General features: G+C 40.3%; 1 protein-coding gene across 2 annotated transcripts in view; it reads right to left on the reverse strand.

Annotated features, from left to right (window-relative positions):
• Positions 1–2,630: 2,630 nt before the first annotated feature.
• Positions 2,631–27,603, reverse strand: part of TTN (titin) — a 279,196-nt gene continuing 254,223 nt past the window's right edge. For both annotated transcript variants that reach the window (XM_077154303.1, XM_077154302.1), the window contains 28 exons: positions 26,995–27,288; positions 25,940–26,227; positions 25,535–25,834; positions 23,377–25,443; positions 22,976–23,278; positions 22,579–22,884; positions 22,190–22,480; positions 21,799–22,095; positions 21,362–21,667; positions 20,234–20,539; positions 19,867–20,148; positions 19,086–19,679; positions 18,681–18,968; positions 18,277–18,576; positions 17,526–17,828; positions 16,698–17,000; positions 16,014–16,598; positions 15,577–15,882; positions 15,171–15,470; positions 14,001–14,576; positions 13,592–13,897; positions 12,642–13,235; positions 6,851–12,504; positions 6,567–6,723; positions 5,178–5,860; positions 4,933–5,086; positions 4,090–4,392; positions 2,631–3,954 (listed from right to left, as the gene is read on the reverse strand). In XM_077154303.1, coding sequence (XP_077010418.1) covers positions 3,656–3,954; positions 4,090–4,392; positions 4,933–5,086; positions 5,178–5,860; positions 6,567–6,723; positions 6,851–12,504; positions 12,642–13,235; positions 13,592–13,897; positions 14,001–14,576; positions 15,171–15,470; positions 15,577–15,882; positions 16,014–16,598; positions 16,698–17,000; positions 17,526–17,828; positions 18,277–18,576; positions 18,681–18,968; positions 19,086–19,679; positions 19,867–20,148; positions 20,234–20,539; positions 21,362–21,667; positions 21,799–22,095; positions 22,190–22,480; positions 22,579–22,884; positions 22,976–23,278; positions 23,377–25,443; positions 25,535–25,834; positions 25,940–26,227; positions 26,995–27,288 — 16,745 coding nt within the window. In that variant the 3' untranslated portion in view covers positions 2,631–3,655. The remainder of the gene's footprint in view (positions 3,955–4,089; positions 4,393–4,932; positions 5,087–5,177; positions 5,861–6,566; positions 6,724–6,850; positions 12,505–12,641; positions 13,236–13,591; positions 13,898–14,000; positions 14,577–15,170; positions 15,471–15,576; positions 15,883–16,013; positions 16,599–16,697; positions 17,001–17,525; positions 17,829–18,276; positions 18,577–18,680; positions 18,969–19,085; positions 19,680–19,866; positions 20,149–20,233; positions 20,540–21,361; positions 21,668–21,798; positions 22,096–22,189; positions 22,481–22,578; positions 22,885–22,975; positions 23,279–23,376; positions 25,444–25,534; positions 25,835–25,939; positions 26,228–26,994; positions 27,289–27,603) is intronic.

Consider the following 27,603-nt stretch of genomic DNA (forward strand, 5'->3'; position numbering starts at 1 on the left):
TGTGTGTCGGAAATGACAGAGGAACCCTCCTGAGGTTGCTGAAGGTAGATAGGAAACGATGGAGCTGGAATACCCTCCCCTCCCACCTCCACGCGGGAAGCACTTATTCTGGGAGGAACTAGGAGAGGGCGAGCTGGCTGGGTAAACCCGTTAAGGGGTTCCTGTCCAATGTTTTTTGACTCGCCACCGCCTTCCAGATGCAATCCTTGCACATGTGCCCACGTGGCCAGACCTTGCAACTTCCAGGGCGGTGGGCTTCCGCTAGCGCATAAAAGGAAGTTGAGCCTCACTTTAGCGTGCCTTGCTTTAGCGTAGGTCTTTGCTGGATGGAGTGGCCTCTCTCTCTTGCCTCCCAAACTCACAGTGATCTAGGGTTCTGGAAGCTGCGACTCCAGAAGTGCCAAATCCTGTCTTCCGTTTAGAATTCTTACCAACACGGACTGTATCCTTAAGCCGGACTGCATATCTCAGCTGCAGTCGGACATGCTAAAATACCATTAGCATGTCAGGGCTGGTAATCATCCTCAGGGATCATCCAGTAAATTCTGCCTCTCATTTTAAGGTGAGAATAGGCATTTAAGTCGTAAATGGTGTGTGTGGTGGTGGTTGTCGCGGTACTGCCCGGACCTCCTGGGCCATGCACACCCATCCCCAGTTTCGGTGTTGGCTGTTCAGCTGGCTCCCTCCTCACCTGGGAGGTTATTCCTTCCCTCACCTGCAGGTTATTCTCCCCACCCCACCCCCAGCCTTCCCCTTACTCACCTGGAGGATATTCCCTCCTCCAGATTCCCCAGCTTTAAAGCCTCTCAACATTGACTGGATGATAAGGGCGTACAAAAGGTCAGTCCCCTTGCTCCAGACACAATTTATGTGGTATTGCTGAATTTTAATTTCTGGAGCTCCTTGTGGGATCAGTCAGAAGCTCTAGTGGGGAGCACAGTCTTGCCTGTCTTTTTTCCTGCTTCCCTCACTCTTTCCTGAGAACAGTCCCTCAAAAACTTTACTTATACAAGAATCCCTGTGTCAGGCTCTGCTTTTAGGGACCTGACTTAAGACAGTTGAGAGCTTGCGACCTGGGGACACTAAGTGGCATCATAAAGGCTTGTGACAATCTGTACTTAAGAAAGGAAAGCTGACTTATTGGCAGATAGCTGGAGGGTCTTCTCACTTCCTTCCCAAGATCCTCCTTGTCTCTCTCTGCTCAGCTGAAGTCTATTTCCTTTGGAATATGCCTGTCATATTTTCTTTATTTTCTGAGACTCCCTGTTTTTAGTAAGTGAGGGTATATAAAGTTGTAAGCAGGCAGTTATGAGAATTTCATAAACAAAAAATAGTACTTGGGTATAATTTTTGATGGGAATATTTTCTTTCTAGATAAATGGCATGAAATTCTGCATTTCTGTTAGTGAAGGAGTGCAAACCACGGACTATCTCTGGTCCTGGTCTGTCCTTACTCCAAACAACCAAAAAAGCAAAACAAAACAAAAAAGTTCCGTAGCTCTCCAAGGCCAGCTGAAAAAATTCCATACTAAGCAGTTTCAAGCTTTATCTCCTGTTACTCCCCTTCTTAAAATATACCCACTAAGCATGACTCACTTTTCCATCTCAGAACCTGTATTCTCCAGCGTGTCTCTGAAGTGCCTTTCTGACATGTCGAGATAGCAAGAGTGTAATCCTTTGAGGTTCCTCAAATTGCTGTATCACCCGTAATGCTTTAGCACCCTGATGGGAAGGGGCCTTCCTTTCTTCTTTATTTTAGTACTTGGTCTGTACCACTTGCAAGGACAAGTCAATAGTGTACTAGTTGTGTTGTGTACTAATTGTACATCTTTTATCCTACAGTGAGGTCACTGTGTCATCTGCATCTTTGCACTCTCTCTCTCAAGAATGGTACTCAGCCTTTGAATACTGTTGAATAAAATAATGAAGACCAAGGCAAGATTTTCTCTAGAGAATAAAAATTGACAGTGCATTTGCTTTGGCTACTTGTGCTTACATTTAGGTGGTCAGTTTAGGCAAATAATTAATAGATTTATGATTACAGTTAGCTAATTGAAGTGACTGGAGATTTCTGACATTATATATTTTATTATACAATATAAATGAGTTACCATAAAAAAGCATGTTAGAACTATATTGCTTTAAATAAATTCTTTAGTTCTAGGACCTTAGGGTGCTGTCTCAGATTGGAGCTGTGTTAATCAGTATGGTCTCGGGTATATAACTGATCATTTTCTCTGAAGTTGTCATACTCTCTTCACTACATTCCTTGAGGGACAGGGACTGTATCATTTTACTCATTTTTGTGTTGTTTCCTGTGGTGTCTAGCATAAAATATTGTGAATTGTAGATGTTTAGTATCTTTGATGAATTTAGTTGAATCGTCTCCTATTTTTCTTGATTAAGTTTAGAAGATAAACTTTTGGGGATAAATTTATCAACAAGAAACATATGTAGGCTTGTTAATCATTGAATACTTTGAACACAATTTAAATATTTGCTTAAAATAACTTATTAATATGGGTTATTTTGAACTTGTGTTTTATCTATGATACTATCTGTGATATGTGAAAAAGGATACCCCACTCCCATCATCTGCCCGGATTTCACAGAAAACAACCAAGCATGCATTTTGAGGTGCAGATAGCTTGCTTTATTTTGTTGTTACTATCTCGAGGAAGTCCAACAATTACAACTAACAATTGAATTTATTCCTGCAAGAAAAGAACTACATCAAATTGAAGTTTCAGGCAGTACATAGTAATATGTTGTTGCTTTTAATTTAACAACAGCTTTATTTTGTTGTTGCTTATTTTTTGCTGTGGTTCATTGCTTAGTTGCCCCAGTTTTTCAGGTGTAATTTAAATTTAGAACTACCACACATAGGCATTGGCTGCACCTGGGACCTCCAAGAGTTGGCACTGCTCTGGCATAGGAATACATGAATAGCTTGGTTACTTTAGGGGATGGCCAGGAGATGTTACTTTTCCAAGCTATCCAGGCACTCTCAATGTCAGAACCAGTGTAAAAATGGGCGAACAAAGTGTTGGCCGTTGCACTTTGCTCTGGTAGTGTTTAAGTCATGATTATTTTGTGTATGACATCATCAGAGACAACGTAAGACATTAAAGTTTTGCTTACAGGAGGGTAAGTGTAAACATCACCAATGCCTTACATTTCTGATTCCATAGGTTTTGGTGCACATATCAGGTGATGTGCACAGCATTATCTTTTAGGTGGAAAGGACATCTTCAGTGGGGAATTTCTCGACCCATTGAGGCATACTTAGACATCAACATTATGTTGAGGCACAAAGATTGACTAAGTGTTGAGTAGGGTATTCGTTTCATAAGAAACTTTCTCCTACCAACGGTTAGTTTCAAAAGTTACACTGTAAAATGTCATAAAATAAATGGTACAAAACTTTATAACCGTTAATTCGGCTATATACAGTATGTACATGTCACTAGAAAATGTATGATATTCTTGGGTCAACGATTATGAAAAGATTGAAATGCACATTTTTGAACTTTGACTCATTTTAGGTCAATACAAAACTATTTTTTTTTTTATATTTACAGATCAGAAAGATTAGTCCATGTGAATTGTTGGTGAAAAGGTGAGAGTGAGTATGAGTAGGAGAGCATGGGCCCTCTTAAACGGATCGAATATTTATATTCACAGTAGCAGAGTCAAATCCAAATTCATTCCCTAAGCTTAGGGTATAAATGCCACCATCTTGTTTCTGTACGTCCATGATGATTAGAGTTGTCAGGTCATCTGTGTTTTCAATGTGGAATCTCCCTTGTTGTTCTTGATTTTGAATTTTTCTTCCACCACAGGACCATGTTATTTCAGGGGTAGGCTCACCCGTAAAAGCACAGGCTACCGTTAGAACCTTGCCTTCATCAATGCTGATATCAGAGGGAAGAGCTTCAATTTTAGGTGGAATTCCTTTATGAAACAACCACAAAAAATGTTTTAGAATCACTGAAAAAATAATTATTTTCTTTGAACTGAATTGTACGGACTAAAGAACATACCATGCTGCTAGGCTTATCTACCTCTACCAGTAATTTTATTGCTCACCTTTTACGCCTGCTTTAAGCATTCTACTAGTTGAGCTTTCCAGTTGTGTCATACTAGATTTTCCCATAAAACTGCTGGAACTCATTTCTACAAAGGACTCTTGCATGGAGGACATGCTTTGGGCAGACATGCTTGCAAATTTCATTTCAGTCATGCTGCTAGCACTGCTGCTGCTGAAACTGCTGAAGGAGGCCTCCTGCTTAGAGGCAGACATTTGGACTGACTGAGAAGAGAAGCTTCCTTGCAAGCTTGTGTCACCACTTGTCCTCAGTACTACCTCTCTGGAAGGTTCTTCAACCAGTGCTGTGGAGCATAGCAGATACACAGTAAACATCAATGACATCTGCTTAACAGCTGACATGTGACATTGACTTACAAGATGGAAATTTAAATGCATACACAGAAGCACAACCCAGACAATTTGCCATTGAAGCATAAGCAAACACGTTAAACATACATTTGTCAAGAAATAGCTCAGTGTCTCCAAGAAACGAATGCTTATATTTCTATCATTACATTTCATGCAGATGCTAGGAGTCACCAGGATAAAACAATGGTTAATCATATAGAAAAACAATTTATATATCATGCATTCTGAAAATACATGTAACAGGGAAGTTGGTAGCATTTTATTTTGAAATTTAACTTACCTGAAGGTCTGTTTAGCTAAAAGAAACTGTGACCAGAAGGATGAATTCACACAGACTGCCTCTGCGTCTTGCATATTTAATTTAAACAAATTTGAGAGTTTGCTGTGCTCGGAAGACAGGCAAAAAAAAAAAAACCCACAACAACACACACACACACACAAAAGCCTGAATGAGATGGCAAATATATACTTACGAAGGACAGTTAAGGAAGCTGTAGCTGAACACTGGCCACGGAAATTTTTGGCCTTAATTGTGTACTTGCCACTGTCACTTACTGATGCATTTTGGATTTCAAGAGAGTATGTATTTCTGGAGTGACTTACGCTGATTTTTGAAGTAACAGAAATCTAAAAAGGAGAAAAAAAAAGTGTTTCTTTAAGACCTTCAGGACATGGCAGCTTAGATTTTCTTCAATAATATATTCATAATTATACTTACTGGCAGGTTGTTTTTAAACCATTCAATTTCAGGGGTTGGTTCCCCGCTAATTTCACAAGAAAAGAGAACATTCTGTCCTTCGTTAACATTTTGAGATCTGGGCTGTGAGATGAAGGCTGGAGCATCTGAGAGTTCTTTACTCAGAGTCAAATCAAATTGACACTTGACGATGCCTTGACTGGTTTTGCCTATGCAGGTGAGGATTCCCTCATCTCTATGACTAGCTTGCTTGATGGTGAGGGTCTGATCATTGCCTGAGACACCATATCTGTATTCTTCTGAATTAGTAAGCTCTCTTCCATTCAGTACCCATTTCACGTCAGAGGCACCAGCAATGTTGGCTTTTAAAGTTACTTTTTGACCATCAGTTATGCTCATTTGAGTAGAGGATGCTTTAATCTCAGCATGAGTTTTGATTTCTGATGCCTGTGATGTTTTAGTGATTTCCTCGTGGACAATGGATTTTTCCATGGCAGTTGCTTCTGATTTCTTGACTTGTTCAGAAATCAGAACCCTAGAAGTGTCTTCCTTGTAGGCTGACTTTTCTTGAGATTTCACCTCTGATGTCTTGCTTTCTTCAGGAACTGGGGCTTTATAGGATATTTCCTCTTGGACAGCTGTCTTCTGAGCTATCATTTCAGAGGTCTTTTGTGTAGATAGTTTCTGTGCCTCAGAGTCTTTTACTGAAAAAGAAACTTCTGTAAGATAAACAGAAAAGAGAGCCCAACCCAAAGTCTTTTATAAATTCTGCAGGTGACTAATTTACAGACAAAGAAAAAGAAGTCAGCTTTTTTATGCAGTGTTATGCATTATTGCAATGACTTTTAGATCATTGCAATGATTCCTTAAACTAAACAAAGTTCAGATTCATGTTTTGAAGATAATTTTATGACTTAAGGGGAAAAAAGTCTTAAAGTATAGTGAAAGGATTTAGGAGATGTGTGGGGTTAGGAGATTTTGATTAACAAAAAAAAAATTATGTTTTAGAAGATTAAGATGAAAGCAAACTGGTTTTAATTGGGAAAACTGATATAGCTTTTCAAAAACTCTGTACTGCTTTGGAAAATTAGAAAGAGTGAAAGTTAGTGGGAACACTACCATTTTGTATACAAACCTGACTTGATTCAGAGACATTCCTGGGAGCAAGGGCTGGCTCTATGGAATTTATATAACACTATATACAATAGGCACTTAACAAATGCTTTTTATGCTAATAGAAAATATGCTAACTTCAAATATGTATGTCTGCGTTTCTGTACAAATAGTATTTTGGAATTAGGAAAAGAGTTTTATTTTGATATTTGTGAGTATTTGAAAGGAGAGGCTTATAGAAATGTTTCGTTAATATGGTTTTCTGAAAAATGTTGGTCAGAACAAAAGCCAACCTACCTTTTATTGTTAATTTGCAGTTAGAGGACACAGATCCAGCTGAATTTGTTATTGTACAGGTATAATGCCCACTGTCAGAAGAATCAATCTTATGTATTTCTAAGAGGAATCCTCCTTTGTCTTCAGAGAGCTTGTATTTACCTCCTTGTGTAATAGCCTGCAGAAGGCAAGTAATTTCATCTCTTGTAAGTCACTGAATTTTAAACTTTCTTTGGGAGACAGGGATGAGGGAAGGGGTTATTTTCTTAGAAGATAAAATTAAGGGACATTTAAGAATTGTTTACCTTTCCATCCTTTGTCCAGGTGACAGTTGGCCAGGGTTCTCCTGTAGCTTTAACTGCAAATTTAGCAATGCTGTCTGAAGAAACAGTTGTATCCTGAAGTCCAGTAACAATGACTGGTTTTGAGGAAATTGGTTCAGGAGTTTTTGGTTCTGTTTTCTTGGTTTCTGTTGACTCAGTAGTTTTCTGAGCTGATTTTTTGGTTTCTGTTGACTCAGCAGTTTTCTGAGCTGATTTCTTAGTTTCTGATATGCTTGACACCTGCTCATGGATATTCTTAAAGGCTTGGCCTATAAACTGGAAGTTAGTTTTAGAAGTTCCACCTTCACCAGCAATCTCACAAATATATTCTCCACAATCGGATTCAGTAAGGTTATGGATTTTGAGCTCATAGGTACCATCTGCTGAATAATGAAACTGGAAATGCCCATTTTCCTTCAGTTTCTTGCCATCTTTATACCAGCTGACCTCCTTTGCACATAATACACTACTTTCGACTGCACATGTTAGCTTTGCAACATCTTTAGAAGCTTGTGCTGTCAGAGACTGAGTTATCTTTGGTGGGGCAGAGATGGGTAGCTGTTGAACTTTCTCTGTTGGTGTGGGTTTTGTCTCCATGGGTGATGAGGTTTTTGGGTGAGAAGTCACTGGTTCTGGGGATTTCACTCGTTTTGGAGACTTAACTGCTTCTGGAGATTTCACACGGGGCTCTGGGGATTTGACTCTTGGTGGTGATATAACAGCCTTTTCAGTAACCCTGGCTTTTTGAATAGTCAGAGAGAACTGTGCTTCTTGTTTTCCTTCACTGTTTTCTACCACCACACTGTAGTTGCCCTCATCAGAAGCCTGGACTGAAGAGATCTCAAATGTTGATTTGTACTTCATGGTTCTCACTTGGTGGCGGGCAGAAGCACTTATCACTTGTCCTCCACGCAGCCATGTAACGGTTGGTACCGGCTCACCATCTGTATCACAAGAAAATCTTGCAGACTCGCCTTCATAAACAGTTATGGACCGTGGCTTTGTTAGAATTCTTGCTGCTAAAGTTGTCTTAATCTTTCTGTGTGTGGATTTTTCTTCCAGCGACTTTTCTTCTAAAGCAGCACTTTTCCTTTCTGCAGATGCATAGTGTTCATATGATGAGAGACTTTCCCTTGTCTCTGTCATCTGTGATTTCATTTCCCTGACTGAAGAAGCAGCTTCCATCTCAGATATTTTCTTAAATGATGAAACTGCATATGCCTCTGTTCTTGTCAGCTCAGGGAAAACAGATCTGGGGACATCTTCATCCCTGCGCTGGGAAGCGTAGGTGGTATAATCTCCTCCTGTTACATCCAAGGTCGCATAGTCAGAAGCTTCTCCTTTGTAGTTGGTGCACACAGCACGGTATGTTCCACTGTCATCACTATGACAATCCAGAATTTCTAGGGTCAGGACCCCACTTGTGTTGGTGTAATGAATCTTACTGCTCTCTTGGAGTTCTACACCATTATGGTACCATTTAACGTCAGCAGTTGGCTTAGACTGAACATTTAAGATGAAACACGTATTTTGGCCACATGGTACCCTGTGAGAGCGCATTCTCAATGTGATTCGAGGGGCATGGTCCAGCGTAAAAGGCTGCTGACTCAAAACTTCATACTTCCTTTCTGATGTCTTCTGAGTCTTTAAAGCAGCTTTCATGGACTCATATCTGGAAAAGATATCAAATCTTGCAGACCTCTCAAATCTTGAGAGCGATCTCTCACTAGACACGGGGCTGGGGGAACGTGGACGAGTCCTTTCTGGAGTAGGGGACCTTCTCTCTGTGTCATCTTCATATTCCTCAGCAGGTAGTGGACGTGACTGGATCAATTCGGACACAGGCCTCATTAACTCAATATAAGTTGGAGACAGGGAGCGCCTTCGTCTCAGTAATCGAGACACAGATGCAGATGTTTCTCTTTGAGCACGTTTTGATATTTCATATTCTTCCTCAATTTCTGTTATTTCTGTCACTTCTCTCTGTCGTCTTGATTTCTTTCTAGATTTTTCTTCTTTAGACATGTGGTCAAGCTCACTTCTGTATTCTGAGAGACGCTGGGTGGTAGTAACTGGACGAAGCAATTCTTCATCTTCTCTTTCAGCCATGATTCTTTGACGTTGTTTCGGCTGTCTGTATGATGCCCGGGCATGCCGTTCCCGTAGTTCTGCATAACTTGTACTTGTTTCAGCCTTGCTTGGGATGTGATAAGTCGAGTATCTGAAGTCTTTTCTTGTTTCCTCCACCTTGACATGAGCTTGTGGTGAAGAGTAACGCAAACTAGAAAGCTCAAAACGTGGAGGGCTTCGGCTTGGGGGTGAAGCTGAAAAACCTAATTCAAGCTCTTCTTCAAGACGCAGCCTCTCTTCTTCTGTTCTTTTCATTGCTAAGTAGTCATCAATAGGAAGGAGTAATTCTTCATCTGAGATGTCACCGAGAGAACGTCTTCTGGGTCTATAGTAAAAGTCATAATCAGGAGAAGGTGTGCGCCGACGGGCTGGTCTCACTATTTCAAGATCATCTTGGGACAGTTTGGGAATACGCCATTTAGGTCTGTATTGATCTGTTATGCGTGGAAGAGGCATCACATAGAACTGTTCCCATCTTGAAAGGCGGATGCGTTTGGGTCTCTTCTGTACAACTCTGTCAATTTTCCCAGGCATCTCAAATTGATCACGTATCTTTTTATACCATTTCATGTCAGACATAGGCACAAACTGCTTAATGCGTTGGTCTTCTTCTATGGTAGTCCGTTTGTACTTGCGTGGCTCTGGTACTTCATAAGGCATACGGACTTTTCTCTCCTCCTTCTTTTCTTCTGTCTCAAGTCGAAATTCCCCTTTCACAGTCTTGGTGCTAACAGCTGGTTTATAAAGGATGGCAGCTTCCCTCAGAGCCTCTTGGGCTACCTTTGTCAGTGACACAGTTTCAGTTCCAGAAAGAATTTCAGCCATTCTTAGAGTCTTGTCAATTTGTTTTTGTACATGCCGTTCACGCTCCTCTTTACTTTTAAATTCCTGCTTGATATACCTCAAGCGTTCGACTTGGAGGTAAGCCTGGCAGCTGGTGGATCCAGCTGTGTTTGTGGCTGTGACTCTGTAATAACCTGTGTCTTCAGGCAGAGTATCCCTGATGTGTAAAGCATAATAATCTAAACCTTCGTGGATAATTTCAACATTCACCCCGAGGGACAGTGGCTGACCATCTTTCTCCCATTTTAGTGTTGGTGGGGGGATGCCAGACACTCTAATCTCAAAGCAGACACTTTGGCCTTCTTGGCATTCTGCATTTGCCAGTAGCCGTTTGAACATGGGCCTCAAGGTTGTATCTGTTGGAGGTGGATGTGGGGTTACAGTCAGCTTTGCTTTACAGCTATCTTCACCATATTTGTTCTTTGCCACCACAGTATATTCAGCAGCATCATCTATAGTTACACTGTTAATTGTTAATTGGTAAAGACCCTTGTCAGACTCAAATGTGTACTTCCTGTCATCTTCACCTGGTTTGATTTTCTGACCTGATTTATACCATGTTACGCGAGGTTCTGGATGGACAGTTATGGTTACTCCGAATCGGACATTTTCACCCACATAAGCTGTCTTGTTATAGAGGGGTAGGGTAAATTCTGGTGGCCTTTCCAGGAGTCTCATTGTATCTGTTCTGCGCTTGATTTTCTTCATGGTTCTACGGCAGTAATAGTCATAAACTTCTCTCACACCTTTAACAAATAGCTCTGCATAAGAACTGTCTTCACCATAGTCATTGACTACCTTGCATCTGTAAGTACCATCATCGAATTTGGTAATATCTTTGACATACATGGTGGCCAGTCCATCTTCATAGGTGATTTCATATTTCTCACTGTTCTCCAGCTGTCTGACACCAAAGTACCAGGTCACTTGGGTAGACTGATCATAATTTTCAATTTTGCATATATATTTGACATATCCTCCTTCTTCTCCAATTGCATGCATTATCTGCCCTGAAACTGGGCCAATTTCAATGGATGCAACTTTAACTTTAGCAACACTCACTCCCTTCTGAGATCGAATTGCTCCACCACAGGAGATCCGGGCTGCTGACACAACCATGTTCAGATCTTTCTTGATAAGCGTGTGGTAGTAACGTCGGTGTTTTAATGTTCTGATAACTTTTGTACTGACTCTTTCTGTCTTCTGCCTTAGCCATGGATGGTGGAGTGCTTGAGATGCTGTCATGCGTGATTTTCTTTCTTTCACTAATAGCCGGTCAACAAAATCCATGGCTTCAAGGCTAATCTCGTTGAATGCTTCTTCATCAAAAACATATTCTGCATTCATGATATTCTCAATCATTTGTTGGTTAGTTTCAGCCAGGAATGGGTTGATACCACTCAACAGCACATATACTAGTGTTCCAAGTGACCACATGTCAGTGGCTGTGCTGACGACATCATGGTGATGGATTTCAGGTGCACAGTATTCAGGGGCAGTGAACAGAAGCCTAAAATTGTCCCCTGGCTTCAGCTGACGGGCTTGACCAAATTCTATGATTTTAATAATGGAGCTTCTTCTTGTTTGGTAAATGATATTATCTGGTCTAATGTCAAAGTGTCCAATATTATGACTATGTAAGAATTCAAGTGCTTCACAGACCTGGCGAACATAACTTACAATTTCTCTTTCATTAAGTTCAAAAGCACTTGTGTTAATGCGTTCAAATATATCAAGTCCTGATATGAACTCAAAGATCATAACTAATTCTTCCATGCTTTCAAATGATTCATGGAGATATAAGATATTTCTGTGCCTAGCAATGTTTAAAATGGAAATTTCCTTCTTTACAAGAACCTGATCAGTCCCTTTGACTTTAACAAATTTAGCCATGTATGTTTTCTTTGAAGATGTCTCAACACAACGGTGAACAATTCCAAATTGTCCACGCCCAAGATCCTCAGCAATCATATATTTCTCATACAGTTCCTTGGTTGAAGAGTGAGATGCTTTAGTCATGGAAACTTCCCTGGTTTCATCTACCTCTTCATCATAGTTCATGGCTCTAGTCTTATCTTCTTTGGTTATGGTAGGTTCTGAAGGCTCAGAAGGCTTGCTCAGGCCAAATTTATTTTCAGCTATCACACGGAACTGGTAACTTGTTTTTCCAAATAAGTTGATCACAGTATAACGTGTTTCTCGGGCCTGTCCTACACGGAGCCATCTCTCTGCAGTAGTTGCACATTTTTCAATAATGTAGTTGGTGATTTTGCTGCCACCATCTGATGCTGGCTCAGTCCACGTTAAGTTGACAGAATCTCTTGAGATGTCACTCACTTTGACTCCTCTGGGTGGGTCAGGAACATCAGCCACATCCAGTTCAACTGTCTTCTGATCAATTCCAAATCTGTTTTTAGCACAGACCACGTAGAAACCAGCATCTTTTCTCTCTACTCCATTGGGGAATACAAGCGATGTGAAGGATCTTGTGACAATAACTTGGTAATGGCCATTATTGTCAATGAGATCTTGTCCTTTCTGCCAAGTGATCACAGGATCTGGTTTGCCACTGAAAGGGATCTTGATGCTGATCACCTCACCTCGGAGAGCGTGAACTGCTCCCATGCCTTCCAGATTTTTAGGCAAATGTATCTTAGCTGGAACTGTATTGGAATAAAAGAAGAAATCATACAATTTAGCAATAACAAAAATATCTGTTTAAGTGCGTCCCCTTCCTCCTACCCCCAAATTAGTAATATGTCATCCAGTACCAAACTTATGTTTACTGATTAGTTTTTACCTTCCACTTCTAAAGACGCAGTGCCAGACACAGATCCCCCTTGGTTGGTAGCTCTGACTTGATAAACTGTGGCATCGTCATCTGTTACACTTGCAATGATGAGCTGGTGGTAGCCACCCTTAAATTCTTGAATCCTATATTTCAATCCATCTGCAATGATTTCTTTTCCTTGTCTGTACCATTTCACAACAGGTTTTGGATGACCAGTCACTTTGCAGACCAAAGTAGCATTACTCTGGTATCTTACATTTAGATTTCTGAGTTCCTCTTTAAAGTGTGGTGCCTGAATTGGGATATCAGATGTAGGAGTGACAGGTTCTGATATTTCACTCCATTCACTTTCCCCACCTAGGTTTTCACATTTTACACGGAACTCATATTCAAGACCTTCAATAAGGTTTTGCACTGAAAAGACAGTTTCTCTAATTTCTTCTGTTGTCACAGCAATCCATTTATTCTGCTTCTTCTCACGCTTCTCAAGGTAGTAATTTCTAATCTTTGCACCTCCATCACTGGGAGGTGGCTTCCAAGCCACAACACAAGAATCCTTTGTGAGAGCAGTAATAGTTGGTTTGCCAGGAGCACTTGGCTTTTCTGTTAAAAAAGAAAAAGGAAAAGATTTGAGTCATGAAGTTAAACAGGCAGTTTTATTTAAAAGCATATTGTTTAAACATAGATATAAGATGATCCCAAAATTATATTTAAAAATGGTATTCTATAAAAACTAAACTGGTTATTTCCTGCTAAGAAACTTAGCAGAAAAAACAGTTTCTTTTTTTAAAAAATGGTGGTAATGAATATGTTTCATCCCTTTTTAGATATGCAAAAAAATCAATTAAAGGGAGAGAAAATGTACTTAGACTTTATCTGAATGTTCACTATTCTCTTCCAAAACTTATTTTTGTTAAAAAGAATATCATGTAAAGATACAAAAATCGAGTTGCACTCACGAAATGGACTTTTAATGATCACAACTGATGAGACTTCTAGAGGGTCACTGATGCCGAAGGTGTTCTGAGCTGACACCCGGAAATAATAGCCAGCATTTTCTGTGAGGTTCACAATTCTACAGGTTGTTACAGAGATGGCTGAAGAGACCAGCTGCCATTCAGCCCCTTCCTTGGCCTCACATTTCTCCACCACATAATTTGTGATCCAGGAGCCACCATCATCTTCAGGTGGTTTCCAGCTGATCACCACAGAGTTCTTCAAAAGAGCTTCAATCACAATTGGCCCTGTAGGTTTGTCTGGCTTATCTGTGGGGAAAAATAAAATTGTAATGGTTTCCAAGGTGCATTTCCTGAGATTTTTTTTTTTGTCTTTAAAAATAAAAAGCATTGAAAATAAAAAAGCAAATACCTTGTATTTCCACATCAAGAATGGCGTCAACTGTTCCGAAAACATTGCTGAGCTGAACTTTGTATTTCCCAGCGTGGGTCTTATGTTGGACATTCTTCATGACAAGATGAGTATAGTGTTCAGTGTTTTCAATTGTAATGTTCTCTGAGTTTTGCAAAAGCTTCTGACCATGGAACCAAGTAATGGCAGGTACTGGACGACCAATATACATGACATGAAGTCGAAGTGTTGAACCTACAGCACCATAATATTTCTCTTTCAGTGGGTAACCAGGATGGAACTGTGGTGTTGCTTGCAGGAGAAGTTTACTGCTGGTTTCTACTTCTCCAACCTCATTGGTAGCTATGCAGGTATAGACACCTTCATCTTCTTGTTCCTCAGTCATTACTGTCAGAGTATGTGTGCGTCCATCTGAAGACATTTTGTATTTACGGCTTTGAACGAGCTCCTTACCAAATCGGTACCATTTAATGTCAGGAAGAGGCCTTCCAACAATCTGACATGAGAGCTGAGCAGCTTCACCCAGTTTAGTGGTGATGTCCTTCATTTCTTTGCGCACTCCTGGTGCCTCTCCAGCTGAAAGATGTAACAGATAATATTAGATTCATTATTGTTACTACTGAATCTGTAGTTCTCTTTCCTTATGTATCAGGAATGAATTTATCTTATTGACTCACACTTTTTAGATACATGATTGACATCTGAATCTAATTCTTAAAAACTCTTCACTGTGATTTTCCCAAGGTCTTATGGAAAATGGGGATTCATTGAGTACATCATCACATTTGACAATTTATTAGTGTCAGGAAAATATAAGTTTCTCACTGTAGACCTTACCCTTCTTAGGCTCAATGACATGCGTTACATTTGTTGACTCATCAGCTTTTGTTAGGAGGTGAACAAAAGCCATTTTGTAAAACTAAGTGCATAAGAGAGAAATTGCTCCAGGAATGTTCTCCATTCATTGCACCTAACATCTACTGAAGTTATGTGCTTGGAATGGCTTCCTATAGAACTTATCAACTATTCCTTGTATGTGCATATGCCAAAGTAAGTGATTTTTTTGTCTTGCTCTCCAGTTAAGCTTTCTGGAGATAGTCTATTTAGTGTAGAGGAAGAATTAGCATCAATATGTTATAAATCATCAGCAGAGAACTAAAGGTGACTTACTTGTTAGTTTTGTTTTTATAGACATGGCAGTTCTTCGAGGTCTACTAAGCCCAGTTTCATTCTCTGCAAAAACCCTGAATTCATATTCAGTAGCTTCCAGCAAACCCCCGATTGTGAATTGTTTATCCTTAATACGGTCCTTATTGCTCTTCTTCCAGGCACTGTCACCAGATTGTCTGTATTCAACCCAGTATCCAAGGATTTCTTTGCCACCATCACATTCAGGTTTCTCCCACTGTAGAGTGACACTGTCTTTGGATATTGAAAGAATCTCAAGTTCTCCAGGTTGGCTTGGTTTATCTGAAATATTTTAAAGCATTTGAAAAAGGGAGTCAACTTTACTGGTGAAATAAAAAGACCAAAAATAGCTCTTTGATTTTAAGCCCTTCAGAAACTCTTTTCTTACCAAATGGATCTTTACAAACAACGGGTTCAGAAGCAGGGCTCGTCTCACTTAGGCCCACATCATTCTGTGCGATGATACGGAACTGATATTCAGCATCAGGAACAAGCCCGGTGACAGTATACATTGTGGTGGTTATTTGAGTCTTGTTGTGCCTGACCCATTTGTCAGTTGATGTCTCCTTGCGTTCAATGTAGTAGCCTGTCACACGAGAACCACCATCATCTTTGGGCCGGGACCAAGACAGGCTAACAGAACTCTTGGTCACATCAAGCACTTCTGGAGGATTACTTGGAGGCTCTGGAGGATCTATAAATATCAAATGGAAAACACAGTTGTTAGAGAAAATTTAGTGCTAAATTTTATAAATTGTTGCCTTTCATTTCAAAACAAAAGGAAAACCTAAAAAAGAATTTTTTTTTGGTTGAAAGGGCACTTACTTAGTGGTGTTTTTGGTATGACTGGTTCTTCAGATTTTAAGGGTTTGCTTATGCCAAACTGGTTTTCTGCTGAAACCCGGAAATGATATTCTACATTTTCTTTGAGGCCTTTTACAACCAGAGATGTACCTCTGACTCTGGAATCAATGGTATACCAGGCAGCTTTAGGCACTTCTCTTCTCTCAAGGATATAGCCTAGGATGTCGGCACCACCATCATCAGCAGGTGGTCTCCAGCTGACCCTTACAGAACGAGCCTGTATGTCATCATATTCAAGTGGCCCTTCTGGAGTGTTGGGACTTCCGATCACTTTGACTTTGATGTAAACAGCCTTCTTGCCACATTTGTTTTCCAGAACCAAGTCATAAGTGCCAGAATCATCCCTGTCTGCTTCTTTGATCACAAGCTCAGTGTGTGTTTCAGAAGTTGCAATCATGGCACGCTTACTAATATCTTGGCCTTCCTTGGTCCATTTACATATTGGGAATGGTTTTCCTTTAATTGGGATGGTAAGTCTGATGACTCCACCTTGTCTTACAAAGATACCTTCCTGGTATCTTTCATCAAGTTCATAATCAGGATATTCTGGGGGAAAATGAAGGATTACATTAGAATATTTTTTTTAGTGGGGAAGGGGTAGGAAATAAATCTTAAGGCAGTTATAGCAGAAAGCAAATGTCTTACCAAGCATTTCAGTGACTTTGACTGTTCCTGGCACCTCTGCAGGCTCCCCAGGTCCACCAGCATTACAAGCTAGGACACGGAATCTATATTCAGCACCCTGAGGCAGGTGTGTTAGAGTATACTCCCGAATCTTGGTAGGGGTGGTATTACACTTGGTCCATTCATGTTGATCTAATTTTTGCATTTCAATCAAGTAGCCTGTGACTTTAGATCCTCCTTCATCTTCTGGAACACTCCAAGCAAGGGAGACTGATGTTCTTGTTGTATCAGTAACTCTTGGGTTTTGTGGTTTTCCTGGAGGAGCTAGGAATAACAATAAGACAATATATTTGTTGAAATACCTGCAAAGTTAGTAATCAACTGTGTCACCTAACAAATTCCATGAGTTGTTGGAACATGGAATGCTAGCATTAGAATATTTATTATTTTGTGAAAATTTCATTCATTTTATCAGTTAAAAATACTGAAAGTAGTTGCTTTTCCCTTTGCCTTAAATGTGCTTTATTTGTGATCACTACTACTACCTTTCATTTATCAGTTTTGAAAATGCTTTCAGAAATGTTGACATAGTTAAAAAATTTAACTGTGGTTCAGGGTATATATTATTCCCATTTTAAAGAAGAGGAGATAGATTTAAGGGGATAATATAAAAAACAGGTTGCTAGGAACTGGGGTGTAGGAAGGGGAATGACTACAAAGGGATGCAGAGGAGCTTTCTGGGGTGATAGGAATGTCTATATCTTGAATGTGATGGTGGTTACACAACAGTAAATATTTTTTCAAAATTTTATATAAATTATACTTCAACCTCAGTCAAAACTTATTTACCAATTGGATCCATGGCCACAACAGGTTTCGAAGGACGACTTGGTTTACCAGTCCCTCTTGCATTAATGGCTGTGATGCGATGTTCATATTCTAGGCCTTCAATAAGGCCAGTGGAACGGTACCGTGTCATCGTCACTGGCACTTTATTAACACGGACCCACCGGTCTGCTCTCACTTCCTTGCGTTCCACAATATATCCAGTCACTTGGGAGCCACCATCATCTTCTGGTGGATACCAGGTAAGTGTCATGCCATCACGGGAGACATCGAATATCTGCAATGTTTCTGGGGGTCCAGGAATACCTGCAGCAAGAAAAAGGTAAGCACAATATAGAAATATGAATAAATTAAAATAAAGACTTTGGCATTTGTTTAGATGTGTCTTACTTTTGGAGTTAGTGTTTCAAAAGACCCTTGTGACTTTTAGTTCCAGTGTTTTCACTTTTGTACTTGGCTTGCCATTTCTGATTTTCTTCAATTCTGTAACATTTTTAAAGTATGCATTCTATATTTTTTTCCTTCCTCCCTCCCTTCTCTTCCTCTCTCCTTCCTTCTCTCTTTCATAAAGGTGATGACATTTAAAATCTCTGTTGAAAACTTCCAGGAAAAGGAGGTTTACAAGCCTTAGAAAGACCCTGGGGTAAATTTTGTGACCTGTTTTTATTTATTAGGTTTATTACAAACAAATCCCCCCCTTTTTTTGACATAGAATCAGAGGTGGGGAGAATACTGGAAGGATCCAAGGACTTACTGATGCTGCTGCGACATTCTATGACCTCAGACTGTAAGTAAGAGCCAATTCCGAAGCGGTTTGTTGCAGCTACACGGAACACATACTCATTTCCTTCAGTGAGTCTGGTAAATTTAAATGTTGGTCTAGTCACTGATTCAGAAACTGGCAGCCATCCTGGACGGTGAGCATCACGTTGTTCTACCACATAACCGCTCAGGGGAGCACCACCATCCAGTTCAGGTGGTTCCCAGGAAATGGTAACTGAAGTAGCATCAACTTCATCAATCTTGATAGGCCCAGTTGGGGGACCAGGCTTGTCTATGAAAGAAAAAGAAATCCAGGAAATGAATTTTCACTTCAAATCAAATTGGGGGGCAGAAGATTAACAACAGCATGGTTACATCTTTGTCACACATCATTACCAAGAATGATAACTTTAATGGTCTCTGAAGTAGTTCCGGTTACATTCTTCAATTCAAGTGTATATTCTCCGGTATCTCTTATAGTGGTTTCACGGATGGTTAATTTAGCTACTTTAGTATGAGTTTCAACTGTGACACGCTCTGATTCTCTCAATTTAGAACCAGCAAAGAACCAGGAAGCAGCAGGAGGTGGACGACCAGCAATTGGTATCTCCAGTTCTACTGGCCTGCCGGCTGGGACATGGATGGTCTTTTGAGGCATTGTAGAAAGATCAATTGTTGGCAACACTATAATAAAGAAATTAGGCACTTATTCTCTTGCATCATTTATAACGATAAAATGTCATGAATGCTGAATATTCTCTTTAATTTATTTTTACTATTTTTTGGCTCTTTGGTACATACCTCTCAAGTCCTGTACGGTCACAGCTGTGACGATCTCTCTTGGTTCTGACACACCTTTCTCATTTTGTGCCCTTACTCTAAAAGAGTACTGTTCTCCTTCATTTAATGAAATAATAGTGTGTTCCAGGACTGTGGGTTTTAAGGTGATAACCTTCATCCATCTCTCTGTGCCAGCTCTGCAGGCCTCGAGAACATACCCAGTGAGTCGGCTACCACCATCATAGAGTGGTTTTTCCCAGGCAAGGGTAACAGTTGATTTGGTAACATCAACCACTTCCAGCTTTGTAGGCACTAGAGGCACTTCTGAGACCAAAACGGCATCAGAGGTTTCACAGGGTTCTCCAATGCCATAAATATTTTCTGGCAACACTCTGAAATAGTACATGGTGCCTTCTACGAGTCCGGAAATTCGGTAGAGTGTCTTACTGCATTTGGTTGTTACTGTTTTGAATGCTCTCATGGCAGCTTCACGTTTCTCAATAATATAATTGCTGACTGGAGCCCCACCATCAATCGTGGGAATTTCCCATGTTATAGTCACAGAATCTCTTGAAACCTCCTTAACTTTCACCGAAGGACAGGGACCAGGAGTATCTAAAAAATATAATTAAAAAAAATCCATGTTTTTCTATTAGTCTGATAATTTTTGTGCAGAAATATATAACCAACATAGTTCTTCTCTAGAGCTTTACCTCTAGGGAAGTTTTCAGTTGTAGAGCAAGGTGTATATATGTTTTGAGTATTTACTCACGGCATAGTCAATTTTAAGAAAAATGCTTACCATATACTTTAACAAGGACTGTTGCTGATTTCTTGCCAGATTGGTTTTCAGCTTCAATTGTGTATTTTCCAGCATCATATCGATTAACTTTGTCCACGATAAGTAAAGTGTAGCTCTCTGTGGTGTCAATAATTGCCCGGTTTGCAAGGTCAATGCCCTTCTTGCTCCACGTGATGACAGGAGGTGGTCTTCCAGATACAGACACCATCAGGCGCAGAGAGGCCCCAGCCCTGATAGTAACAGTCTTCTTCAGATCATCTGCAAGCTCAAGGTCTGGTATTTCTGGGAGGGACATGTCAAAACTTGATTAATTTCCTGAACAGGTATGGTGAGTAAATAATACATCTCAAAGCTAAGTTATAAATACCTAGTCTTTCCACAGGCTCGATTTCCGCAATTGATTCACTGTATTCACTTATCCCCTTCACATTCACCGCAGCAACTCTAAAGGAGTATTTCTGGCCCATTTTGAGGTCTGGCACAGTGAATTCAGTATTTCTTATTGTGGCATTGGTATGTACTCGGGACCACTGATCAGTGTCCTTTTCTTGCATTTCAAGAACATACCCTATGATGTCTGCACCACCATCATAAGTGGGCTTGGTCCATGCCAAACTAATGCTGCGCTTGGTGGTATCCACAACTCTTGGAGCAGAAGGTGGTCCAGGGGTATCTACAGAATTTAAATTAGGGGGGATGAATATATTATACAAATGAAAAAAAAAAAGAATCTTTGAAGTTTTTGTTTTTGGTGTTTAAGACTCACAAAGACATTATTCTTTTTGCTCATACTTGCTATGACAGACTCTGTAACTGGGCTCTTCTAATATTACAGGACAGCATAGTGTGATATAGTATTATTATTATTATTTCAATTGAACTGATTTAGAAGGGTAGATATTTCTTTATTCCTAATTTTGGATAGCTAAAGTTATTGCTTAAAACACCCATTTTCAGGGACTTTTGTTGTCTATCAACATCACTTATGTCCTCTACATTTCTAAAAAATACAGAAATCAGTTTTCTCAGCATCCTCTGTTCAGTCCCAATCATTTATTCCCTTTTAATTCCTGGGCTCAAATTCTGTCAAAGGATGTCACTTATTTTTGAAGTTCTTGTGACATTATTTTCTTATTTATTAAAATGCTAGAAACTTTATACTTCTCCCTTTTTGGTTTTCAATAGTTACTATTAGTATACTACATTATTCTCCATTCTTAGGAAGATTTATAAAATATGTCCCTTTCATATAAGTAATTGTTTTTTCATAGGAAAATACTGCAACAATTTTCAGCAATGCTCATTGCTAACTTATCAACAAAAGTTGTAGTTAAAATGTCCTCACAATTAGGCTGTGTTTAAGATCACCCTAATAAGCATATACTTTTCTAGACTATTCATAAATTCCACAAGTTCTTGGAAATGACACATTGGAAAATTATTTTATCACAAGTTTGATGGACACGCGATTTATGTATGATTTATTGGAACTCACATGATGGTTCCCTGCATGAGATGAAGTTGGAAGCTTCGCTGGGTTCACTGTTACCAGCAGCATTCACTGCCGTCACCCGGAACTGGTAATCACAACCTTCCATGAGGCTGGTCACCTTCAGTCTGGTATCATATACCACATAGTCTTTGTTGACACGGGTCCAGCGTAGGCTTTTCTTCTCACGTTTATCTACTAGGTAGTTGCTGATCTCATTGCCACCATCAGATTCAGGTTTTGTCCAATGAATTATGATATGCTCTTTGCCAGCACCTACTTCTTCAGGTATGCCAGGTTGTGATGGGATAGCTGTTTATATTTTTATAAAAATAAGGATGATCAGAATTGTACAAAATCAATATTGAAATGGCCATCCTCCCTCCCCCTCCCTGATCCATTACATTTCAACTAACAAATTATTTTAAAGTATTAATACTCACTGAATGAATTTCTGGCCACAATTGGCTCTGATTCAACAGGCACACCTGGTCCATATTTGTTTACTGCCCTTACTCGGAATATGTATTCGTTTTTCTTGATGAGCCTGGTAACCACATAGGATAGGGTTGGGCATTCGCCTTCAACAATCACCCAGTTGAGCCTACTAGTCTCGCGTCTTTCCACGATGTAGTGAGTTATTTCTGCTCCTCCATCTTCCTGAGGAAGGTTCCAGGCTAAAGTACACTTTTCCTCTGTTACTCTGCTAACAGTGAGCTTTCCACATGGGCCAGGGGAATCTGAAACAGGTGTAATGATAAGCAATGATGAAGATCATCCTTTCTTCCTACACTTTGATGTGCTATAAGATGAAAGAACATCTGACACTCTTACCAAGTACTTTGACCATGACAGACACGGCTTTCATCCCACTGGCATTCTTCAGTGTTAAAGTATATTTTCCACTGTCACTTCTGTCACAGAACTTAATCACAGCAATTGCTCGTTTGCCAGTATACTGCAAAGAGACTTTTTCGCAGAGATCTAGTTCCTTGTCTCCTTTAGTCCAGATAATTTTGGGTTCAGGTTTGCCACCAACTGCTGCATCAAGGACGAGATCAGAGCCTGCTCTGATGGTAACCAGATCACCCTGTAATCTGGCATCCAGTTCGGCTTTGGGTGGAGCTGTTATTAGGCAAAACAGGTACAAATGAGTATCTGACAGTTTATTTTCACATACATAAATTGTGATCATTTAAAAGGAGAACGTTGACTATTCTTACCATATTCATCTCGGCAAGTGATAGGCCCTGTGGATTCTGACCCTTTGCTAATTACGCCTGCCGCATTCTTGGCTAACACACGGAATTCATAAGTGTCTCCTTCACTGAGAGCAGTTACAGTGAAGAAATTGTCAGACACAATAGTGTAATTGCACTTCAGCCAGCGACCGTCTCCTATTTCACTGACTGGCTTACGTTCTACGATATAGCCCACTACCTTGCTGCCTCCGTCATACACTGGGGCAGACCAAATCAGTGACACTGTTGATCTTGTGACATCTGTCACCTCTGGTCGTCCTGGTGCATCTGGAAAAATAAGGTTAAAAAATAGAACTGTGAAATCTAATACCAAAAATAATAATAGTAAACAAACATACTCTTAGCTTCTGATACATACCAACTGGGTTTTGAGCCATTATTGGTCTTGAAGCTTCACTGGCTTTGCTAACACCTGCAGCATTGAGTGCATAAGTTCTGAACTGATATTCCAGGCCTTCTACCAAACCAGTCACTTTGTAGTTGCACTCTAAGCATGGTACTTTGTTTTCTTTCACCCAAAGAATGGTATTTCGTTCTTTCTTCTCAACCCAGTAGCCAATGATTTTACTGCCACCATCATGGTAGGGTTCTTCCCAACGGATAGACATGGCAGTAGCTGACACATAGTAGACTTCAGGTCTGGTAGGAGCACTTGGTGGTACTAAATATAAACAAAGATATAAAATATGAATACAGTGTTGTACAATTCAGGGAAAATGTTTGAAAATAGAGACTTAATATGATTTTTAGTTCTCTTACCAAAGGAATGCTCGGCAACTATTGGTGCTGATTCTACAGGCTTGCTTACGCCAAATCTGTTCTCTGAACTAACACGGAAAGAATATTCCATGTATTTTGTGAGATGAGTGACTTTAATCTGGGTGCGCTTCACACTGGAATTGATAAGCTGCCAAGCTGTTTTACCTGACTCACGCTTTTCAACTATGTAATTAGTAATTTCAGTGCCTCCATTATCTTGAGGCTCAGCCCATGATAGGACACATGATTCAGCTGAGACAGATGAGACCTCAATGGGGCCAGTTACAGGACCTGGCCTTCCAATGACGACAACTGTGATGGTGAATGTTTTGACGCCAGCTGTATTTTCAAGGGTTAAGAAGTATCTGCCAGAGTCACCTCTCATGCTCTCCTTTATAGACAGGGTGGTTCTATCTTTTGTTGTTGTGATCCTCACTCGATCAGTCTCCTTGAGCCTCATTTCTTCCAGTTTCCATGTTACTTTGGGAGCAGGTCGGCCAGTGATTGGTACATCAATGATAAAAGGACTCCCTGCTTTGCAAGTTATGAGCTGATTGGTAATTCCGGTGAGATCAGCAGTGGGCTCAATTTGAGGCTCCTTGATGATCACAGAAGAGAAGGCTTCCCTGGGCTCGCTGTAGCCAGCATCATTCTTGGCCCTCACACGGAATTCATATTCAGTGTTCTCAACAAGGTGCTCCACTGTCAAAGTCTGCTGCTTGGTGTGGCCAGCTTCAACCCAGAAGTCGGATCCCTTTTGTCTCATTTCAAGCAGGTAACCAGTGATCCGACTGCCTCCATCATGGTCAGGTTTAAGCCAAGCTAAGACAGCACACGATTTGCTTGTGTCCACAATATCAAGTCTCCTAGGTGGAGCAGGCTGTTCTGTGGCTACAATTGGTTCTGGCATTTCATAGGGTTCACCAACACCGTACTCATTTTCTGCAGAAACACGGAAATAGTATGGAACGCCTTCTGCCAGGTCACTGACCTTGAGGATCTGACGAATGCATTTTTCATTGACAACCTGCCAGCTACGGCGGCTTGCTTCTCGTTTCTCTACCACATAGTGATGGATTCTGGCACCACCATCAAGGACAGGGGCATCCCACATCAATGTAACAGATCCTCGGGTCACATCCTTGAAGGTAATAGGACCAGGCGGGCCTGGAGTGTCTAGCACTTTTACAGTGAATGTGACTGATTTACTACCACTGTTGTTTTCCACAGTAAGAGTATACTTCCCTGCATCATTTCTGTTGCAGTTTTCCACTGTGAGGGTGCTGAAGGAATCTGTTGTATGGATGTCAGCACGAATGCTAAGGTTAGAGTCTGGTTTGCTCCACACAGCTGTAGGAATAGGCCTACCCTGGTAGGCAATAAAGAGGCGAATACTAGCCCCAGCTCTAACAATGTGAGTCTGCTTGAAGTTTGCGTCAATATCTAGCTCAGGAGCTGTTAATCGGTCAACTGCTTTAATTGTTCCAGCCACTTCACAGCTGTCACCTTTTCCAGCACCATTGATAGCACTAACCCGGAATTTGTATTCTTCACCTGCTTGTAAATCAGTAACAGTATATCTTGTTTTCACGCATGCCTCTGCATTCACTTTGTGCCAATCACCTAAGTCAGCTTTGCACATTTCAATAATATACCCAATTATTTCCATGCCACCATCAAACACTGGTTTGGACCATTCTAAGCTCACAGTTGTCTTTGATGTGTCTGTCACTTTGACCACAGTGGGAGCACTTGGTGGGCTGACTGGCTCTCTACACTTAATTAGTCTTGAGATACCACTTGCAGGTCCTACTCCTGCAGCATTTTCAGCCATGACGTGGAATTCATATTCATTGCCTTCAGTCAGACCAGTGACTTTGAATCTTGTTTCAGAGATTGGTCTTTTGCTAATCACTTTTACCCACCGCGTGCTTTTCTTTTCTCTCCTTTCAAGGATATAATTTTGGATTTCATTGCCACCATCTGAATCTGGCCTAGCCCATGTGAGAGTAATGCTATTGCCTGTTACATTGCTAGGTTCTGGAGTTCCAGGGGCATCAGGAACAGCTGTTAGATGGAAAAAAAAAATCAATTAGATCTATTTGCTTGGAAAATTAATCTTATGACATGGTACCACTTAGTAAAATTGGAAACTTACTGTATTGTATTTGAGCAACCACTGGGTCAGAATCAAGTGGCCTGCCAACACCAAACTTGTTAACTGCAGAAACACGGAATTGGTATTCATTGCCATTTATTAGTTTAGTGGCAGTATAACTGTGGGCTTCACAATTATCCTCAATTAGTGCCCAAGCAAGTCTGCTGGTTTCCCGCTTTTCAATGATGTAGTGAGTCACAGGAGCACAGCCGTCATTGAGCGGAGCATCCCACCATAGGGTCATCTTCTCGCCCGTAATATTGGTGAATCTTATTGGTCCAACTACTTTTCCTGGTGTATCTGTAAGAAAAAGGTCCCAGAGTAGTGTCATTTTCCTTGTCCATTAAATTAGGCATTTCTCTAAGTCCCACAAATCGCAAGATTAAAAAGATATTTTAAAAGTACCTTGTACTTTCACTGTAATTTCTGCTTTTGTGGAGCCAGATGCATTTTTGGCTTCCACTGTATATACACCACGGTGGTCTCGAGTAGCATCTCTAACGAAGAGGCTGGTGGATCCAAGGACATCAGTTATTTCCATATTCATCCTCTTTTCAATTTCTACTCCATCTTTGAACCATGTTACTCGAGGTACTGGTCGTCCTTGTACCAAAGCTTTAATTCTAAGGCTTTCTCCAGACTTAATAATGACACCATCAAAATACTCAGGGCCAAATTCTACTGTTGGTGGAACTATAAAATAAATAGAAGAACTTTGTATTAATTTTACTTAATAAAGATTATACACAGCATATTTTCGACTAGTGCCATATCCTAATCATAAATTCTGGAGGATAATGGCATAATGTGCTAGTAAAGCCTATTTGAAAAGGAGGACTAACAATTGAGAATTTAGTCCATGGAGCAAAATGCTCGTGTATTATTAGGCTATTCCCTTTGTTATATCTGTGATTTTATTAATCTTGCATTGCCATTTATAAAAATAGAAATGAAACATTTATAGATCATTTACTTCCTAAAACTGCTGCTCATTCTAAAAAGAACCTATAGAATGCCTGCCTTCCATGGTAGAATGCCCGCCTTCCATGTGGGAGACCCTGGTTCAATTCCCAGACCATGCACCCCCCCTGAAAAAAAAAGATCCTGCAGGAAGCCATTGCCTGGACTCAAGAAAGATGATGATTGTGCTGTGGGATGTATGTTGTATTTTAATAATGTCAGTAAATATGGACTGTTATTCTTGAGAGCCTTTTTTCTTTACATGCTATTTATATTGGAATGGAGTGAAATAATAAACATGGTAAAAATACTTGATGCCACTTACATTTTCTCTTCCCTTCACCTGAAAGGTAGACAAGACCTACCATATACACACAGCCAATCTTGGGTAATTTCTGTCAACTGGGCATTTCTGTTTCTATTTTACAAACCATGGTCCAAATGTATTTTTAAAAGTGAATGCTCTTAGTCACCCTGCAAATCAGCTCCCAAATGCTTACCATTTTCATCTCTTGTCATAATAACGCCAGAAGACTGTGAGGGTGGGCTTATTGTCCCAACAGCATTTCTTGCAATTATTCTGAACTCATATCGATCTCCAGGACTAAGTCCTGTAACTGTGTACTGACATTCAGTGACATCAGTAAAGTTGCATCTAACCCAGTGATCACTCCCTTGTCGTTTCTCAATGCTGTAGGCCACAATCTTACTGCCTCCATCACGCAGTGGTGGGTTCCATTTAAGTGTAATGGTTTCCCGGGTGACATCGATGTAGTCAGGAGTGCCAGGTGGGTCTAAAGAAGTTATATGGAAGTAATTGCATCATTATTTCTGTAAGCAACTCTTTATCATCAGTGGCAGAAAAATAAAACAAATTGTGCTGGTTTGAAGTGATGTATGTACCCTAGAAAAGCCATGTTTTAATCCTAATCACCATATGCCTTTCCAGATGAGAGAAACTCTGTGTTCACTCTCTTCCCTTCCACTTGAGAGAGAAACCCTGAACTTCATCGGCCTTCTTGAACCAAGGTATCTTTCCTTGGATGCCTCTGATTGCACATTTCTATAGACTTGTTTTAATTGGGACATTTTCTCGGCCTTAGAACTGT

This window comes from Tamandua tetradactyla, chromosome 3 (assembly GCF_023851605.1).
Source record: "Tamandua tetradactyla isolate mTamTet1 chromosome 3, mTamTet1.pri, whole genome shotgun sequence".
Classification (NCBI taxonomy): Eukaryota; Metazoa; Chordata; class Mammalia; order Pilosa; family Myrmecophagidae; genus Tamandua; species Tamandua tetradactyla.